The sequence below is a fragment of the Lepisosteus oculatus genome, chromosome 6 (genome assembly GCF_040954835.1).
Source record: "Lepisosteus oculatus isolate fLepOcu1 chromosome 6, fLepOcu1.hap2, whole genome shotgun sequence".
NCBI lineage: Eukaryota > Metazoa > Chordata > Actinopteri > Semionotiformes > Lepisosteidae > Lepisosteus > Lepisosteus oculatus.
In genome coordinates this window covers 26447026-26462652 of record NC_090701.1, presented here as the reverse complement: position 1 = coordinate 26462652, position 15627 = coordinate 26447026, and the positions used below count along the sequence as shown (strand labels likewise).

Here is a 15627-nt window from a genome sequence, read left to right as displayed (position 1 = left end):
ATTACCAAGACTCACTTCCACTTTAAGTTTCACTTTGTTTTTACTTATGTCTGGCACCTTTTGTATCATTGTGCTTATTCAGTTAAAATTCAGAGAAACTCATGTTGAGATCAGGGAAGCACCCAAGTAATTTTATTTTATGATTTACTGAGTGTTTTAGTTTGTGTTTAATTACTGAACAGTTCGCAGTCGGTACAGTGCAGGTTAAGGAAATGTATAGAGTATAATTTATTTTTGTATTAATTTTCATGAAAAGGTAATTCTCTTTCTCCAATGTTTCATTTACCGTGGTGTACATATTTAAGGGTTGTTAATTATTGTAATTACAGATTTTTTAAATGCTTTTTTCATTCATTGTTATTTCGTTTCTCTCTTCATATATAAAGGGGAAAAGTTTTCTCTCTCAACCTCTTGCTCTCTTCATAATTTGCATACTCACACCTTAACTGTTTAAGAAACCCAAGGTAATAAACCCTGGCGGATCTGCAGTTCTGCTCTTCTGTCCCTCCTTCCTCGCTGGCCGGCACAACAAGGCAGATAAGGGATCTCTACAAGATCATGAGTGGTATTCCTCTATACTGCATGTGTTTACGCAGTGGCTGAGAAAGGGGCGCTTCTGACTTTTCTAAACTGGAGCCTAAGTTTAAGCGGGGGAGTGCGTGTACCTAATCAGACACATGTACTGTGTCGCACACTCTGGCAAAGCCATTGCCCACCACCCTTTCACAGAAATCCAGAGGAAGAGAGCTGGCCGCAGGGGCGCTCAACATGGCTCGCCCATCTTTTGGTTCTCTCTCTGCAGCCAACAGTGCACTTCGCCGAGGAGCCCATCATCCGGGGGGGCGAGGAGGAAGAGGAGGACGAGGAAGAGGATGGAGAGAGGAGCGGAGAGGAGGAGAGGCCGGCCTTCCCCATGGAGAAGCAGCGGCTGATTCGAAAGGACACACCACACTACAAGAAGCACTTCAAAATCACCAAGCTGCCCAAGCCCGAGGCTGTGGCTGCGCTGCTGCAGGGCCTGAGTGCTGAAGTGCTCCCTCCGGCTGAAGATGGCGAGGGGCCAGAAGTGGTTACGCAGCCCCTGCCAGGAGATGAGCTGGACTGGGGCGAGAGCAGGCTGAGTGACCGGGGCAGTGCATCCTTACAGCCTGTCAAGGTAAGGCACTGCGTCCGGGCTGGCGGCAGCTGGGGAAGACAGGAGGGCAAGAGGTTACAACTGTTCCATTCTCTCTCACTACCAGCCTAAACCTCGACTATGTTGGGCTCTTATAGGTTATGGCTTTTGTTTTTACATGCTGCTTATTTACAAGTCAATACACTGCGTATGTGCTGAAGACTCGGATCGCTCAACTCCCAAAATAAGATTCTAGATGTTGGAATTAGAGTGCTCTAGGAGAAGAAGAATTCACAAACTAGTTAAACTGCAGTGAAATTAATGTTTAGACTAGTTTTAGAGCTGATGTGTTCGTTTGGTGTTCATTAAAATGAGCATTAACAGCCTTCCTCTTCCTGTAGACAGATTAGCAATTTCTCTTGACTACAGTAGCTCATCCAGTTTTCTTCAGTGGTCATGAGGCTTCATCAGCAACATCCTCAGCAGACAGACAGCAGAGCACCATGATTGCCCACAATGTGGCTGTAACCCTTGTGAACCCTTGGTCTTCTGGCCAGCAATCAGATTTTAATGAAGGGTCCCAGTCATCACTATCCACTTCACAGCTCTAATCTGCATGCCTAGCTTGTGCACATTATCTGAAGTTGGTGTGATCAACACTGAAGGCTGTTTCCATATGGTCTCAAGTGGAATGGATAACCCCCCCCCGCTATCTGCTGCCTGCCTTACCTAGCGGCCTCCGAAGGAAGGAAAAATAAACAGAATATAATAAGTAAATCCCACATTAGTGTCAATCAACCCTTCGTCACCATTCTGAAGTCTGTCATTTTGTGCTGCTCATGGTCCACTAACCGTTTACAGGAGCCCAGAGGTATGGCAGGTGCAATCAGTTCCGGGTGCTTGTGGCCACATTTACAGATGAACATCTACTCTTCTTCTTCCTCTTACTCACACACTCACACACACGTGAGTGGACCTTACTCACACAGCCCGGCCAGGCGCAGGACACAGGATATCCATTATCGACAGTTCAACTTGGCACCAGGCTGTCTGGCTTTCTCCTGCCCCTCATCTGGAAGTGTGCTGCCCTGCTGGAGGGCCTGTCCTACCCAAGCCGTCAGCCTGCCACTGCTGCTAGTGCACCCCTGACCAAGCCATGCCCCTGTCTGCCACTGGGGCAGGTACAGCTGTCGAAATTGCTGTCAGACTGGTGCAGTGATGCTTCACACAGAAGAAGTTCATTACTTGTTCTGCTAGTTTCCCCACATAGTTTGGCGCCTGCACCCCTTTGACATCCACACTGGCACCAGACGCAGATTGGCTCTCAGTCTCTGGCCCTTGCCTGCGCACGCTGGGGGCCACATTTCTTCTTTCTGGTTGATGACATGTTGAGTAAATTTTTATTTTTTTCCACATTTTTGATCTACCTGCTCCCTCTCCCGTGGGCACAGCCTCTTGGGAATAATTCCTTGCTCGTAGGCTCAGTTGTCGAATGCGTTTTGCTTTTGCGTTATTTTTTTTTTGAGAATGTGTTGATTTTATTATTAATTAAATAAAAAGGCAATCTTTTTTTTTTATCTGAAGGATTCTTAACATGGGCTACAAACGCAGGCAAACCCCAGGATTCCCTGGTCTCACCCTCACTTCTCTTCTGTTCTGGCTCGGTTTAGCACTCGTTTGGCCATCGCTGATGCAACACCAGGGCTTCAGCTGGGTCCTCTCTGTACTCTGACTGAAGAATGCTCTCCTTAGCTCACGTGTGAATACATGATTCTTCATCAATGTATCAGCAGTCGTTTGCTGTCAGAAAGCAAAGTTGAGGCTTTGGTTATTAAAGGTAGTTGCAGCCAATGGTGTATAAGTTCATTTAATTTCCATTGAATAGTGATGAACTGTCCTAAGATGATTCATTGTCATTGAGCAATAGAGAATCCGTGTCATTGAGCAATAAGGTAAGGATAGGTCTTTGGCTTTAAGGTTAAGTCTTATCTGAATGGAAATCTAGCTGGAGAAATCATTCCCAATGTTTTTCTTTGCCAAAGGTAAAGGGATGTGCAGAGCAGAGTTAGTGATTTTATTACTATGGCACAATAAAAAAGTGAAATTACAAAAAGAACCATAGAATATAATTTTTATTTCTGCCAACACAAACAATCAGAGCAGACACGCAGAATTACTTTACAAAACAGTAATAACCTCACTTGTCTGGATTCAGAAAACTTTCATTTTAAACATGGAAGTTCAGAACATGTCAACATCTGTTTATTCCATAAGTTTAAATGGAAAGGTGTTTCACTCTGCCATGTTCCTAGGTTCCCCGATGCTGCAATGCATTCATCAAGCATGGGGCATTTCAAAATGATCACCAGGACCCCAGCAGCTGGCTTCACTTACTATTTAAAGCTGATTATTTTGTGATTGTACGGGAATCACAAACTGAATCATGTAATGGAAGTGAAAAGACCTGCCTAGATAATGGCCTTTGAGTTGAAACGTGAAGCATGCTGGCTCCCTGCTTTCAGGGGAGCAGCGTGGGAGGGAGTTCGGCGGCAGAGCTGTGTCTGAGCTGAGCCCTGCTGTTGCAGGGGGGGCGGTGTCTGAGCAGGGATGGCGAAGAAGGATTGAGCAGTGGTGGGCTGGGGACCCAGGGGCTGCTGCTCACCTGAGTGTGCAAGTGGCTGTGCTGGCTTCTGTGGGTTTGTGTCCCATTACATCGGTGTGTGATTGGACTGGGATGTGTGGCTTTACTGAGGAGTGTCTGTGTGGTGAGTAGGGGTGCACTGTGTGTGTGTTTGTGATATTGTGGTGAGGTGTGGCAGAGGTGGAAATGACCAAATGAGATATTCAGACCACTGCAAAGGACAGAGGAGGGGGGTAAAATTAGTCAGAAAAACCCATGTTGGTCATATGCAATAGAGTCTGGTTTCTAAAAGATTTTGTAGACAGGTTTTAAAAAGAAGAATTACAGTTTTTAGAAATGTGAATTCCCGTGTCCATCAAACAAGTAGATGAGGTGTGTTTTTCTTTCATTGTTGTTTTTTTCTCCTGTTAGTGCTGTGCTAAACATGGCTAATCCTGAAGATCTGCACTGGTGTTGCTTTTGATTTCTCCTGACCTCACGTTTATTTGTTGGAATTGATTATCTGGTAAATTGAGCATCAATTTAATGGTTGTTTCTGAGCAATAAGCAGATGGTGCTTTAAGCCTTCTGGTTCTTTGTCATCTAGGGCCAGAATTTGCTGATTGGAAGAAACTTACTCACTCACTCAGAAAACAAGGCAGGTGCCAATTAACAACGTAGACAGTTGTTCTTTTGTGAAGAGCCCACTGGTTACCCTGTTCTAGGTGTTTTTCCTGTGGTCATCAGAGGTGCTTTCAGCAACAGGCCAAGCCTAACCTGAGGGACACGATGCCTTCTGATCATTGTTTCATTGTAGTTGAAATAATCATCAGCCTGTATACCTACTGATCACAGTAATGTTTCAACTTATTGTATCTTTGTCCTTATTTGAGCAATTGAGGCATTTGTGCCACAGGGCACTGTAAATTAGTTTTGAAGACAAAAATGAAAATGTTTGTCCTGTTACTTTAGCAAATGGCATCTGTAATTTGTTAGTTTCTAAGAGTGCAAGTGATTAAGGATACTAGCTTATCACAGTTGGAGGAGGCTCTTAAAGACCCGAAGCACTGAGACCCTCTCGGTTAAATTGATTTTTTATCTTCAGTCTTCCTTTTTTAGGGAACAACTGATTTAACCCTGACACCTGTTTCCTGTGAGAGCAGGGTCAATGACTATTTTTTGAAGGCTGGAGGGAGCTTTAACATCTGAATTCCTTTCTGTGTTCTGCACCTCACCATCTTCTTTCTGGGAGTTTCTGACAGGGCAGCTCCGTTTAGCCAAACATTGTGTGGTCTGCCCTCTCTACGCCATGGGTCTGAAATTTCCGCCTCTGCCCCGGTTTGCATCTTCATCAGGAAGGCTGGGACACTGCTGGTGTGTGCTGGTGCTGTGCTCAGTTACAACTGCAGTGAGACACCTCTGGGAAAGTCTTTCATTTCAAGACGGTGCTACCAAAGCTTCTGGGAGTCACCAGCAACCTTTACTCTCACAGACTCACTCAAATGTCTTACAATTCCAAGCTGAAATGACTCGCTTTCCAGTGCCATGTGATTGTAATTGATTACACCACCCTCATGTGCTGTGCCCTGTGTGTCTGTCAGTTGTTCTGTATGCTTGTCTGTGTGGTGGGTTGGCAGTCTGTTGGTGTTTGGTGCGGTGAGCGTGTTGTTGGGGTTTTTTTTTTGGCTCCACTAATCCGCATGCTTCTCGCTGGTTCCTGTCCTAACAGGGGGTGTCATTTGATCAAGTCAATAATCTGCTGATTGAGCCTGCTCGAATTGAGGAGGAAGAGGTCTGTACCTACTCTCTTTCCCATTCGCTTTCCCTCAGTCTTGCTCTCTCTCACTCAACCTGTTCACTCACCTCTCTCACAAGAACACAGATCCACCATTAACCCAAGCCAATCGCCAGAAAAGCCAAGTTTGCAATGGTCAAAGCAGTGCAACCTGTCTGGAGGAAGAAACAAAAAGAGGAATCCAGTTTCAGTGCATTTTACATTACATCTTGTTTTTCCTATTAAGTCAGTCCTGTACACTCCAGGTATCTTATAAGTGCTTGAGCTTATCCCAGCTGTTAAAACTACAGTTTACTATAGTCTAACATGATTGGAGCCTGCAGTGTTCTGATAACATCTGTTGTAATTGCAACTGTCCAGCTATGATTATGGAACACAGGTTCCACCCAAATCTCCACAGAGGAAAATAATCAGTAGATCATGTAATTCCTCCAGGCGTTGAATCTCTGATTGTGGGGCTGGAGTTCCTATTGTTGCTCCTTTGCCAGTAGGTTCCACTGCACTCTTTCTTGTCCTCTCTCCTTCCTCTACCTCTCCATCCCCCTTTTCTTCGCTCAGGCTCTGTATGCTGTTCTGCTGGGGTCACTCAGTGTTGACCCTCAACACACAGTGCTGAGCACCAGTCATGTGACAGGGACTTGCAGCGCTGCCGCAGGAACTGAAAAGAGGCTGAGGCAGCAGAAAACTGGTTTATCTTTCAGATAAGAGAACAGCATCATTCTGAGGATCATAGGCTGTTGTATTTAGACTGTGGCAGGGAGAGGACTGGAAGAAACCTTCACTTAACCTTTGTGATTTGTACACTGAGCTATTTTGTCTCCCTTGTTTTCTCTAATTGCTCTAAATTAAACTGTAGCCTCTTCAAGTGAAGTTAAAACTTCTTGGATGGACATGGAGACCATCCTAAAGTGACAGAAGGTTCAGAGCATAGAGGAAGTAAAGATTATAGAGAAGTTTATAGCTCCAATTTAGTTTTATTATGCTCTTCTGAGTATTTGCTTTTGCTGATAATACAGTATTACGTTTGATGCAGTAAAGGTCTGGCCTTTTTAGTGCTAGAATATTTTGTTGCCAGATACTGTACCTTTATTTGAAATATATTTGCCTCACTTATGCTGAAAAATGTATTTCAATTCCAATAAATACAATTGGACAATTTTCTGATGGAACTGCACAGTATTCGGTTTCTAGTTTTTGCTTTTGCTAAACTGTTTGCATTCAATCTGTTCTTTCACGTTTTCTGATCCCAAAAACAGATATATCTGTAAGCCGCCTGCAATACATTCCTGTATTCCCTGGACACTGGACACAAGCCAAGAACTGAAATTTGTCTCATATGTGACAATTTGTATTACAGTTTGTGGTTTCTAGCAAACTTAGTTAAAAAGGTTTCTTTAGTCTTAACAGTGGTTTCTGGCAGTAGTCCTGCCTTTAAATAATTTGGTGTCCAGCATTACTCTTACAGTAGTAAACATTATTACTAGTATTAATGCCAGAACTGTGTATACTGTTAAACTGTGTTATGGAAAAGCATGGAGCTCTAAGTAACAGGCAAAAGAGGCCATTGCAATGCAGATTTAATGGAGATGAGTTCCCAATGATCCTAAGGATTGATATATGAAGGCAACATAGGGTTACCGGTAACAGCTCCAATACTATACTCCACAAATCATAACTGATTTAAAGCATTTTATAGAGAAAAACAGTAACAGTAGTTATTAGAAGCATTCACACTTACTCATTGCCTGGATATTTTTGGCACTATTATTGCACTCTTGTTTGAGACAAGTTGGATCCAAAGCGTTTTAAAAGTGCAAATAATATGGAAACAAAAAATCCAAACAAAGAACATTGGCAACTTTATACTCTAATTTTTTTGTGCTAAACATGCAAATATTAATCAATACATTTTCTCTCGGTTATTTCAACTTTAATATGGATTTTCTTTATTTTGCTTGCATTTTAAACATTTTGTAGATTTTTTCATTATTTGAACCAAATAATGCACCAAAACAATATGCCTTTAATGAGCAGCTTGAGATGGTGAAGAGGTGTTTTAGTTGTGTCTGCAGCACAGTAATGTGTTCAGATGTTCAGAGCGTGTCCTGTTAGACACAGGAGCCTAACTTCACTTGTTACCACTATTAACTCTGCTTAGTGTGATATGTCAGGAACCCGTGTTTAAAGATGTTAACTCATGCACTGCTGAAACATACATGGGAATCCTTATGTGTCTATTCTTTAAATAACATTTTATAGAGAGAAGAGTTTGAACTGGCTACTGCTTGTGCAAGGGCTAGGAGGCTGGGTGGTAACCATTGTTAGGATATTTATATAGTATTCTTTGTTCATCATTTCCAACTAATTCACCACGTTCATAGGCATATAAAGTTTTTTTTTTAGCCAAAGTAGAAACATCCTGAAGAACAGAACTTGCAAACCCTGGAGAAGATTGACAGTTTTAAAAAAAATGTCAGTTGAGTGGTTTTTATATCTCAGCTCAGAGCCCCAAACCCTGTGACCACACACGGGAGAATGAGGAAGTATAGGCAGAGTGTTCTGACCTGTCCACCATTGAGCCTCTTGTCTTTTAACACATCCAACAGAGTCCCCTGCTGGAAGCACAACTCCAACTGGAGGAGAGATGCATGCCTGCAAGAGCTAGGCATCTCTGAGAGAGACTGCTCAAATAATCCCACCCTGCACAGCTGTTTGATTGCCATCGCTTTAGGCATCCCAGTCCCAGTCAGTCCCAGGTGACATGACTCAGGCTCAAACGTGCGATCAGGCAAGCCACTTGGGAGGCTCTGGGATGCCTTTGTCCAAAGCACAGTCACCAGAAATGGAAGAAAATTGAGGGGCCCACCATTGGAGAAACAAGTTCTAGCCCAGTTTGCATGTGTTGAGAGAATTCCCATGTCACGCTGCTGATGCTCACTCACAACCCGTGGAAGGGCACGGATTATTACACGGGGCCACAGGGCTGTAAAGAAAAGGCTTTTTAAAGTTAATGAACGTCAGTCTCTAATATGTGGTAGATTTGATTGTCCTTTGTTACCTTTTATCCAGTGTGGAAGAAAGAGGTGTCTTATATATGTTCTCTGTGTAGATAACATCTTGTCTCTGAGAACAGGTTTCCTGTGACACCCATCACAGAACACCCCTCTGGTAATTTAAGGAAGGTCCACACAGGAATTGGACAGGTTTTTGCTTATAAAGCAGATTATTCAGTTTTAAGTCTTAATAGAAAAATGTGTACTTTTAGACTGAGTTGATGCCTAAACTTATATTAATTTCTTAATTCAGATGAATAAAATAATTGATGCTGCTTATGTGAGAGGCCTATCTACTGTTCATGCTCATTTTGCTAATTCTTCTTGATCTGATCTAGGGTTCTATCAAGCTGCTTTGACAAAAGTAAATAAGCATCTCCAGTATAGGCAGTCTAACTCACTAAATACAAATCAAAAGAAGTGCTACGAAGCAATTGCATCTTTTCTGCTTCCTTTATTTGTATCCCCCCTCTCCTGACACTGCTCTGTTTTTTAGGAGTTTCTTTCTAGTGTCATGCATACTAGGGACAATCTCTTGTTTAGGACTTCTGAAAGGGATCCACTCAGTAAAGCAGGTTGGATAGGGGGAGTTACTTTCTTCATTCATTCAGATTTTATTTCATTTTGCACACATTTGCACACACCCTGTTTATATTTGACTTTGTTTTTTTTGGTTTTTGACTTTGGTCAAAAGTTCAGGTACAAAAGTTCAGACTTTGGTTTTTCACTGACCTAATTGATAAGAGATCAGGGCACGGGTTCAATTCTGCAGCAGCAGCAGAGGAGTATGGCCTCTTGTAGTAGTTACACAGTGTCCTGAGGAAATGACAGGTTAAGCCTATTCAGGCAATCCTAATAATAGCCTGGAGTCACATGTCTGCAGCAGTAAAAGCTCCTAGCAGTAGGCTTTCTTGATAAATAAGCCATTTGACAGAGGAATCTTGTCACTTATATATTTAATTCCCAACTGGCTATGCAGTGTATTTTTGACGGCGTGTTTTGAAAACAAAGCAGGTACTGATGATTTGTGTATACAGACAGCTGAATTTGTACATAAATTAATTAAGGATCTTACCGTGACCTGTTTTCTTTCTCAATATGAAACGAAGCAGTATAGCAGTTTATTCAGACTGTATTCCTAGGAAAGGTGGTGCATGTCCCTTGTAAAGCTTTTAATTTGAGTCTGTAGGATTAAAGTCACATCTGGAGAGATCTTCTGCAAAGTGAACGGAATAGAATATTTGATTACTGTGACTGAACCAGGGGATAAAGAATTCAGCGAGCAGTTGAGCATCAAGAATTATGTCCTAAGTGCGATTATGTGCCATGTCACCCTGTGAAAGACATATATGTTCCTGATTTTGGAAGAGTAGATTAATTCTGGGAACAATCAACTTATTTCAGTCTGAGCTTTTACTCAATAGAAGAACAGTGTAAAGCCTGTGTAGTGATGTGTACCTCAGCTAGTTAGAGACCTGAGCGTCCCCAGCTTTTACTCTCCAACTAATACTAATCTTTCCCACTCATTTCCTTTCATGTCCATTATGCATGACCTGCTGGCAGTAACATTCAATCCAACTCAATCTGATTGTTTGGTAAAACAGGGGTGCAGTTAATTGGATTATTTTATTATATATCATAAGACAAACACAGCCCCAGTACTAGGTGTGTATTTTCCTTGTTATATATACAATATATATTTAAATTCTGCAAATCTGTGTTTTGTTGTTATTGTTGTTATTCTAGGTTCTCTTTTCATCTCCTCAAAATTGAAGGTGGTAAAACATCGCAAGCTGTTTGGCATCAGGGAAAAATGCTTTCTTGGCTGCAGGTCAATCAATATCGCAGGGTGTACATTAATTAAAAGACATTTTGAAAAATATACTAGGAGATGCAGCTTAGAGTTTTCTAAGTTGTTTTTTTATCAGAGCAGCATCAGAGGAGAATTGAAAGATGTGTTGCCAGTGGTCATTGTCCACATTGCCCCAGATTTGCTTTTCGCTCTGCATAGTGCTGATTGAATTGAGAACCTAGCCATGTAGCTGTCTGGCCATTACGGGCACAGCTTCGTTTTCTCTGGTGAATCTTTTAAGGAAGTTTCACAGACTAAACGCAACACAGCTTCTATAGTTTACTGTATATCAGTTAAACGCAGCAGCAGTTAGTACCAGAATGGATGTATTTTCATCATGTTGCTCATGAGTACTGTTTACTTCAGCTCTTATTTCTCGGCTTTGTTTTGTGGAGTTTTAGTGATGGGGATCTGTGATACTTCTTTCAGTTAAACCACCTCATTCTAACCCTGCGTCTTGTCCTTTTCCTGCTGCGTTTAACCCCTGTGTTCATCTTCCAGCTGACGCTAACTATCCTGCGGCAGACTGGGGGCTTGGGAATCAGTATTGCAGGGGGGAAAGGCTCCACACCCTACAAGGGGGATGACGAGGTAAGGGGAGCTCAGGGGGCTAGTGTCTACACCTTCTGGTCTAGCAGAGTACTTTTGTACTTTCGCCCAACGTGAGAGAGAATCCCATGGCCTTGTACTACTGATTGAGAGTCATGACTGCTGTGCTTTGAACACAGGTCATTCAGTATTTAAGCCAACAGTAAATTTTAAGAGTAAGACATTGAAGCATTAGCTGCTTTTGACATAATACAAACAGAATGTACAGGGGATGAAGATAACTGTGCAGGGTTATTTCATGCAAACGTCAGCTGCACTCAGGTTTATTTTCATTTTTTCCTGACTTGGCTCTGACTGAGCCTCTCTAACTGGCTGGAGTGCTCTTTCACTGCCAGGTGTGGTGGAGGCAGGAATCATCACATGGACAGGTTCCTAGTTTCAAGAACGTCTTTTTACAGGGTCCTCTCAGGGCTTTACACTTCCTAGTGCGCATTTCTTTTATTCACAGCTTCAAAACTTGACAGATTTTGTTCCCTTTCAGTTTCCTCTTGTGTTCTTGAACGCAAAGAAGCCAAACTATCGTGGCCTGGCAGTTTTTGGGCTAAGTTACAACAGCAGCAGTTCTTAGTCTGTCTCCTGTCGCAAGTATTTTTTGAATCACCCTGATGTTCAAAGCCCTCCAAAGGAGACCAATACACTGCACATGCACAAAAGTGTTTTGTTTAGCTGACAGTTGTTCACTACGCGACACCGGACCTGTGGGTTATTTAGAAAAGACTGACTCTACTGTTAACTGGTCATAATATGTCCAACTCCTGAACAGGTGAAACCCTAGTACTTTTCTCTTCCTGCCACTGGACTGATTTAGCAAGTTTATTTAATTCTGACAGCTCTGATACTAAAGGTGTACCTAATAGGCCACTATATGACACCAACAACCGCCATGTATCCATGTTAATCTACCATGTTCCAGTACACAGAGCACAGAGCTAAGTGCATTGCTGTCTGGGCAGAAGTTTCAATAAGCTAGAATGTAATGACTCCAAAATCCCTGAAACCTTTGACTCCAGAGGATTGGTAATTTAAGGATGTTGATTCAACTGGTTTTCATTAGCCTTGCCGTTAGGACTGTGACTTGTCATGCTATCCCAGTGAGCTCATTGTATGACAGTCTTTACTCTAAATTGGCAGTCTCAGTTTTTTCTAAGATTGGTATCTATGATGTCTGACCAAACAATTGCCACAAAGTGTTTATTCCTGTGACTAATGGAAAATAAGCGTCAGTACTATTGTTATAGTTGACGATTCTCCCACAGGGTGTAGCATTTCTGAGTTCACATTGTGATTAGAGAGAAACAGAAAATAAACTGTCTGTGCTAAGAGAAAGTGGAAACGCCTGCCTCATTTTACTTTTACAAACTTAAGAAATGCAGTCATTTTAATTTTTCAGCTATTCCCCCATGACTGCTGGATTTATAAAACATTTCAGTTAATCACACGTCTGCCAGCCTTTTGTACAGTGTCCTCTTATAGAGTGGTCAGACTATATCCCCCGTTTGGTATCACAGAGCCCAGTGAAAACTCCCAGGTGTACCTACTCATTCTGCCTGTTCTGGCTCATAAATCCATTAATGGTGCGTGAAAAGAAATGAGCTTTACTAAACACAGGCAGATCCCAATAAACAAAAATGACCAGCACTCAGCTGCTGTGAGTCCTCTCTGTGACCTCACTTGTTTCCAGCCCTATCACGCAAGCAGGTAGAACATTGCCGTGCCCTCAGGGTTTGTAGAGCTGTTCTTAGACCAGAGACATTCCGAATCAGGAGCTTCCTGATTTATTTTTATATTTGAACATCTAGGTAAGGTCAGGATTGAGTCATAGTGGAAGTAGTGACTGTCTTTAACAGATCACTGCCTGTCTTAAGGAAATCGGGTAGCAAAGAAATTGCTGAAAGAAATTACACTTCTAAGTTATCTTCAGTAACACCTACTATCTAGATGCTCAGAAATCAGATAAGAGATAGGTTAAGAAAAAAAAACGGACAGGGGTGGGATTTAGGTGTTTTATTTCAGCATTTTAGTACTGGGGCATCTGGTGTGGACAGCGTACCAGAGGTCCCCCTGGGGCTATATCGAAGGCGGCTGTGGTCACTGGACCAACGCCTGTGTATTTTTCTCTCCAGGGCATCTTCATCTCCAGGGTGTCTGAAGAGGGGCCTGCTGCTCGCGCTGGAGTCAAAGTGGGAGACAAGCTGTTAGAGGTACACACCTGCTTTAACCTAGCTTGTTTAGGCACTGTGGCCTAGAGGCTGGTGGAAGTGTGGCTGTATTTGTCTATATTTCTGCTTTTATCCTTCATTGAACACTTAGGAATCGGAATAGGACTTATCTCCAGTAAGATATGCCTGTGCAAATGCTTTTATTAATTTCAATATTAACTCTCAAGGTCTGTCCTCTAAATCGAAAAGCCATGTAGACATTCATTACATGCTTCAATAAATAGATTGAGAATAGAAAGTAATGGTCAATTTCCTACCAGTGTACCATTCTATCACAGAGTTTTTTTTTACAGACACAAGGAATTGTCTATTCCCTTACTGTATCCTATCTCCTTTCTCGGTCTTACATGTTTTCCGTGCCTGTCTGTTTCTCTCCGTTGTACTGCATGTACATCTCTCTACTCCTGCGCATCTCTGTACGCGTCACTCTGTCTGAGCCCGCGTCTCTGTACGTGTCACTCTGCGTGTCTCTGTCCACCCCAGGTGAATGGTGTTGACCTGCATGATGCCGAGCACCACAAGGCAGTGGAGGCATTGCGCAGCTCTGGCTCGGCGGTGTCCATGACGGTTCTTCGTGAGCGGATGGTGGAGCCCGAGAACGCCATCACCACGACGCCGCTGCGGCCCGAGGATGACTACTTCCCCCGCGAGCGCCGCAGTGGCCTGCCCTTCACCCCCAACAGCCCTGGCGCCTCAGGCCCCTGCCAGCGCCTCTCCACCTGCCTGGTGCGCAATGACAAGGGGCTGGGCTTCAGCATTGCCGGGGGCAAGGGCTCCACACCCTACCACACCGGAGACACGGTGAGTCTGACTGCAGGGTGTCTGTTCATGTTGTCCAACTTGAGATGAATATGAATATGCTAAACTAACAGAAATACTAACAGATTATATTACAGTACGCTGTTATTGAAAGATGACCCCTCAACTGCTCCTCTAGCTCAGATCTGGAGGAGCACAATTGGACTGTTACAATAGTTTGAGACAAAGATAATGGTATGGACAATGGTAGACTAATACTTTGTGATCAGGACAGGTTTGGGATGCCTTCTGAGTGGCTCAACGGTTACTGGAGTTCCTACGAGTGCACGCCCAGACAATGGCGCGCAATTGGATGAGCATGACTGAGTGGAATTAGTCGGCTAGGGCTGTCTTGACTCCCAGAGACACAGCAACCCCTGTTGCTTCCTTGGGCGCTGGCAAGCTTAGAGTGCTGTTGTTGAGGGACAGACCTCTCCTCTAATCAGCACGTTACAGGACTGTGGTGCTTGTGATTTGTTAAAAGACATTGACTCAGAGATGGGCTACTTTCTCATTATTAGATTTTCATAGCTGTAAGCTGAGATGTCAAAACCGTAAGGGTCAATTCCAAATTCCAAAAAACACTGGTGATTCTTGAAAGAAAAAAATCACAGGCTTATTGACTGCCAGCAAAATGACACTTTCAGTTCTGTGACAGGATGGAAGGTAGAGAGTGTTACTGCTGCAGTCAGCTTTGCACTCTGTCTTGTGCTGCTCACCTCCTTTTTCAGAGCCCAGGCCCCGTTTGGAAGGTTGCTATGGGGACAGGATTAAGTATAGAAGCTTGTGATACCTGATCGGTCCCACAATTTTGGGTGGTGTTGAGCTGAGGGGTATTTTTGAGCCACATAAACAGCACGCTGACCACATGTTAGCTGGAATACCGATCTCTCTCTCTCTCTCTCACTCACACACACACACACACACACACAGAGCTCTGGGGTTCAGTCAAGCGAGACACAGAGAACATTGAGTTTCTGCCTGTACTGTAAGTTCTTAGTTGTGTAGCTCTTCGACATGGAATTGATACAGTAATTTTGTTTACTTTTTCATTTAGGAATGCCTCTTATGCCTCTGTCACATAATTAAGAATGGTGTGTTTGTAAATAGCTGTATGTTGTTAAGATTAAAGGTTACCTTAACTGCAGCAAAACTGGTAAAGTGTGGGCACTCTTTTGTTTGTGTTTTGTTAATGTGCTATAGTTGGAACTCTCTAAAATATTGTTTGGCAGGGATAAGCTTGGAAACATGGAAGTTTGGTGGTCTTTGCTTGTGTTTCGTTCTGAACTGCAGGGCCGGTCAGGGATTTAGCAGAGCTGCATTCCTTCAGATGAGACTTATTGGGGTGATAGCGGTGTCATCTCATATGATCTGGAGAAGTGCTATGTCAGTGGGACTGGCTTGCTCTGGGAGTGCTCCCAGAGAAAGGATAGCCTTTCATTATTAATGTAAACATAATTATTTCTTAAATTAATAGCAATAATTTAGAAAAAGGAACAGAGCTTTATGTGTGCTTTTTAATGGTTTTGGAGTGTTTCTTATCTTTTGTGCACTACATTACTGAACT

The 15627-nt window shown here is 43.0% G+C and overlaps 1 protein-coding gene across 22 annotated transcripts in view; it reads left to right on the top strand.

The window, feature by feature from the left end:
* The window catches only part of scrib (scribble planar cell polarity protein), a 124651-nt gene that overhangs the window by 65316 nt on the left and 43708 nt on the right, over positions 1-15627 (top strand). For 20 of the 22 annotated variants that reach the window (XM_015354398.2, XM_015354393.2, XM_015354390.2 and 17 more), the window contains exons 15-19: positions 803-1156; positions 5464-5526; positions 10936-11025; positions 13167-13244; positions 13746-14063. In XM_015354398.2, coding sequence (XP_015209884.2) covers positions 803-1156; positions 5464-5526; positions 10936-11025; positions 13167-13244; positions 13746-14063 — 903 coding nt within the window. The remainder of the gene's footprint in view (positions 1-802; positions 1157-5463; positions 5527-10935; positions 11026-13166; positions 13245-13745; positions 14064-15627) is intronic. The other 2 variants (XM_015354388.2, XM_015354395.2) reach the window with 2 other exon arrangements.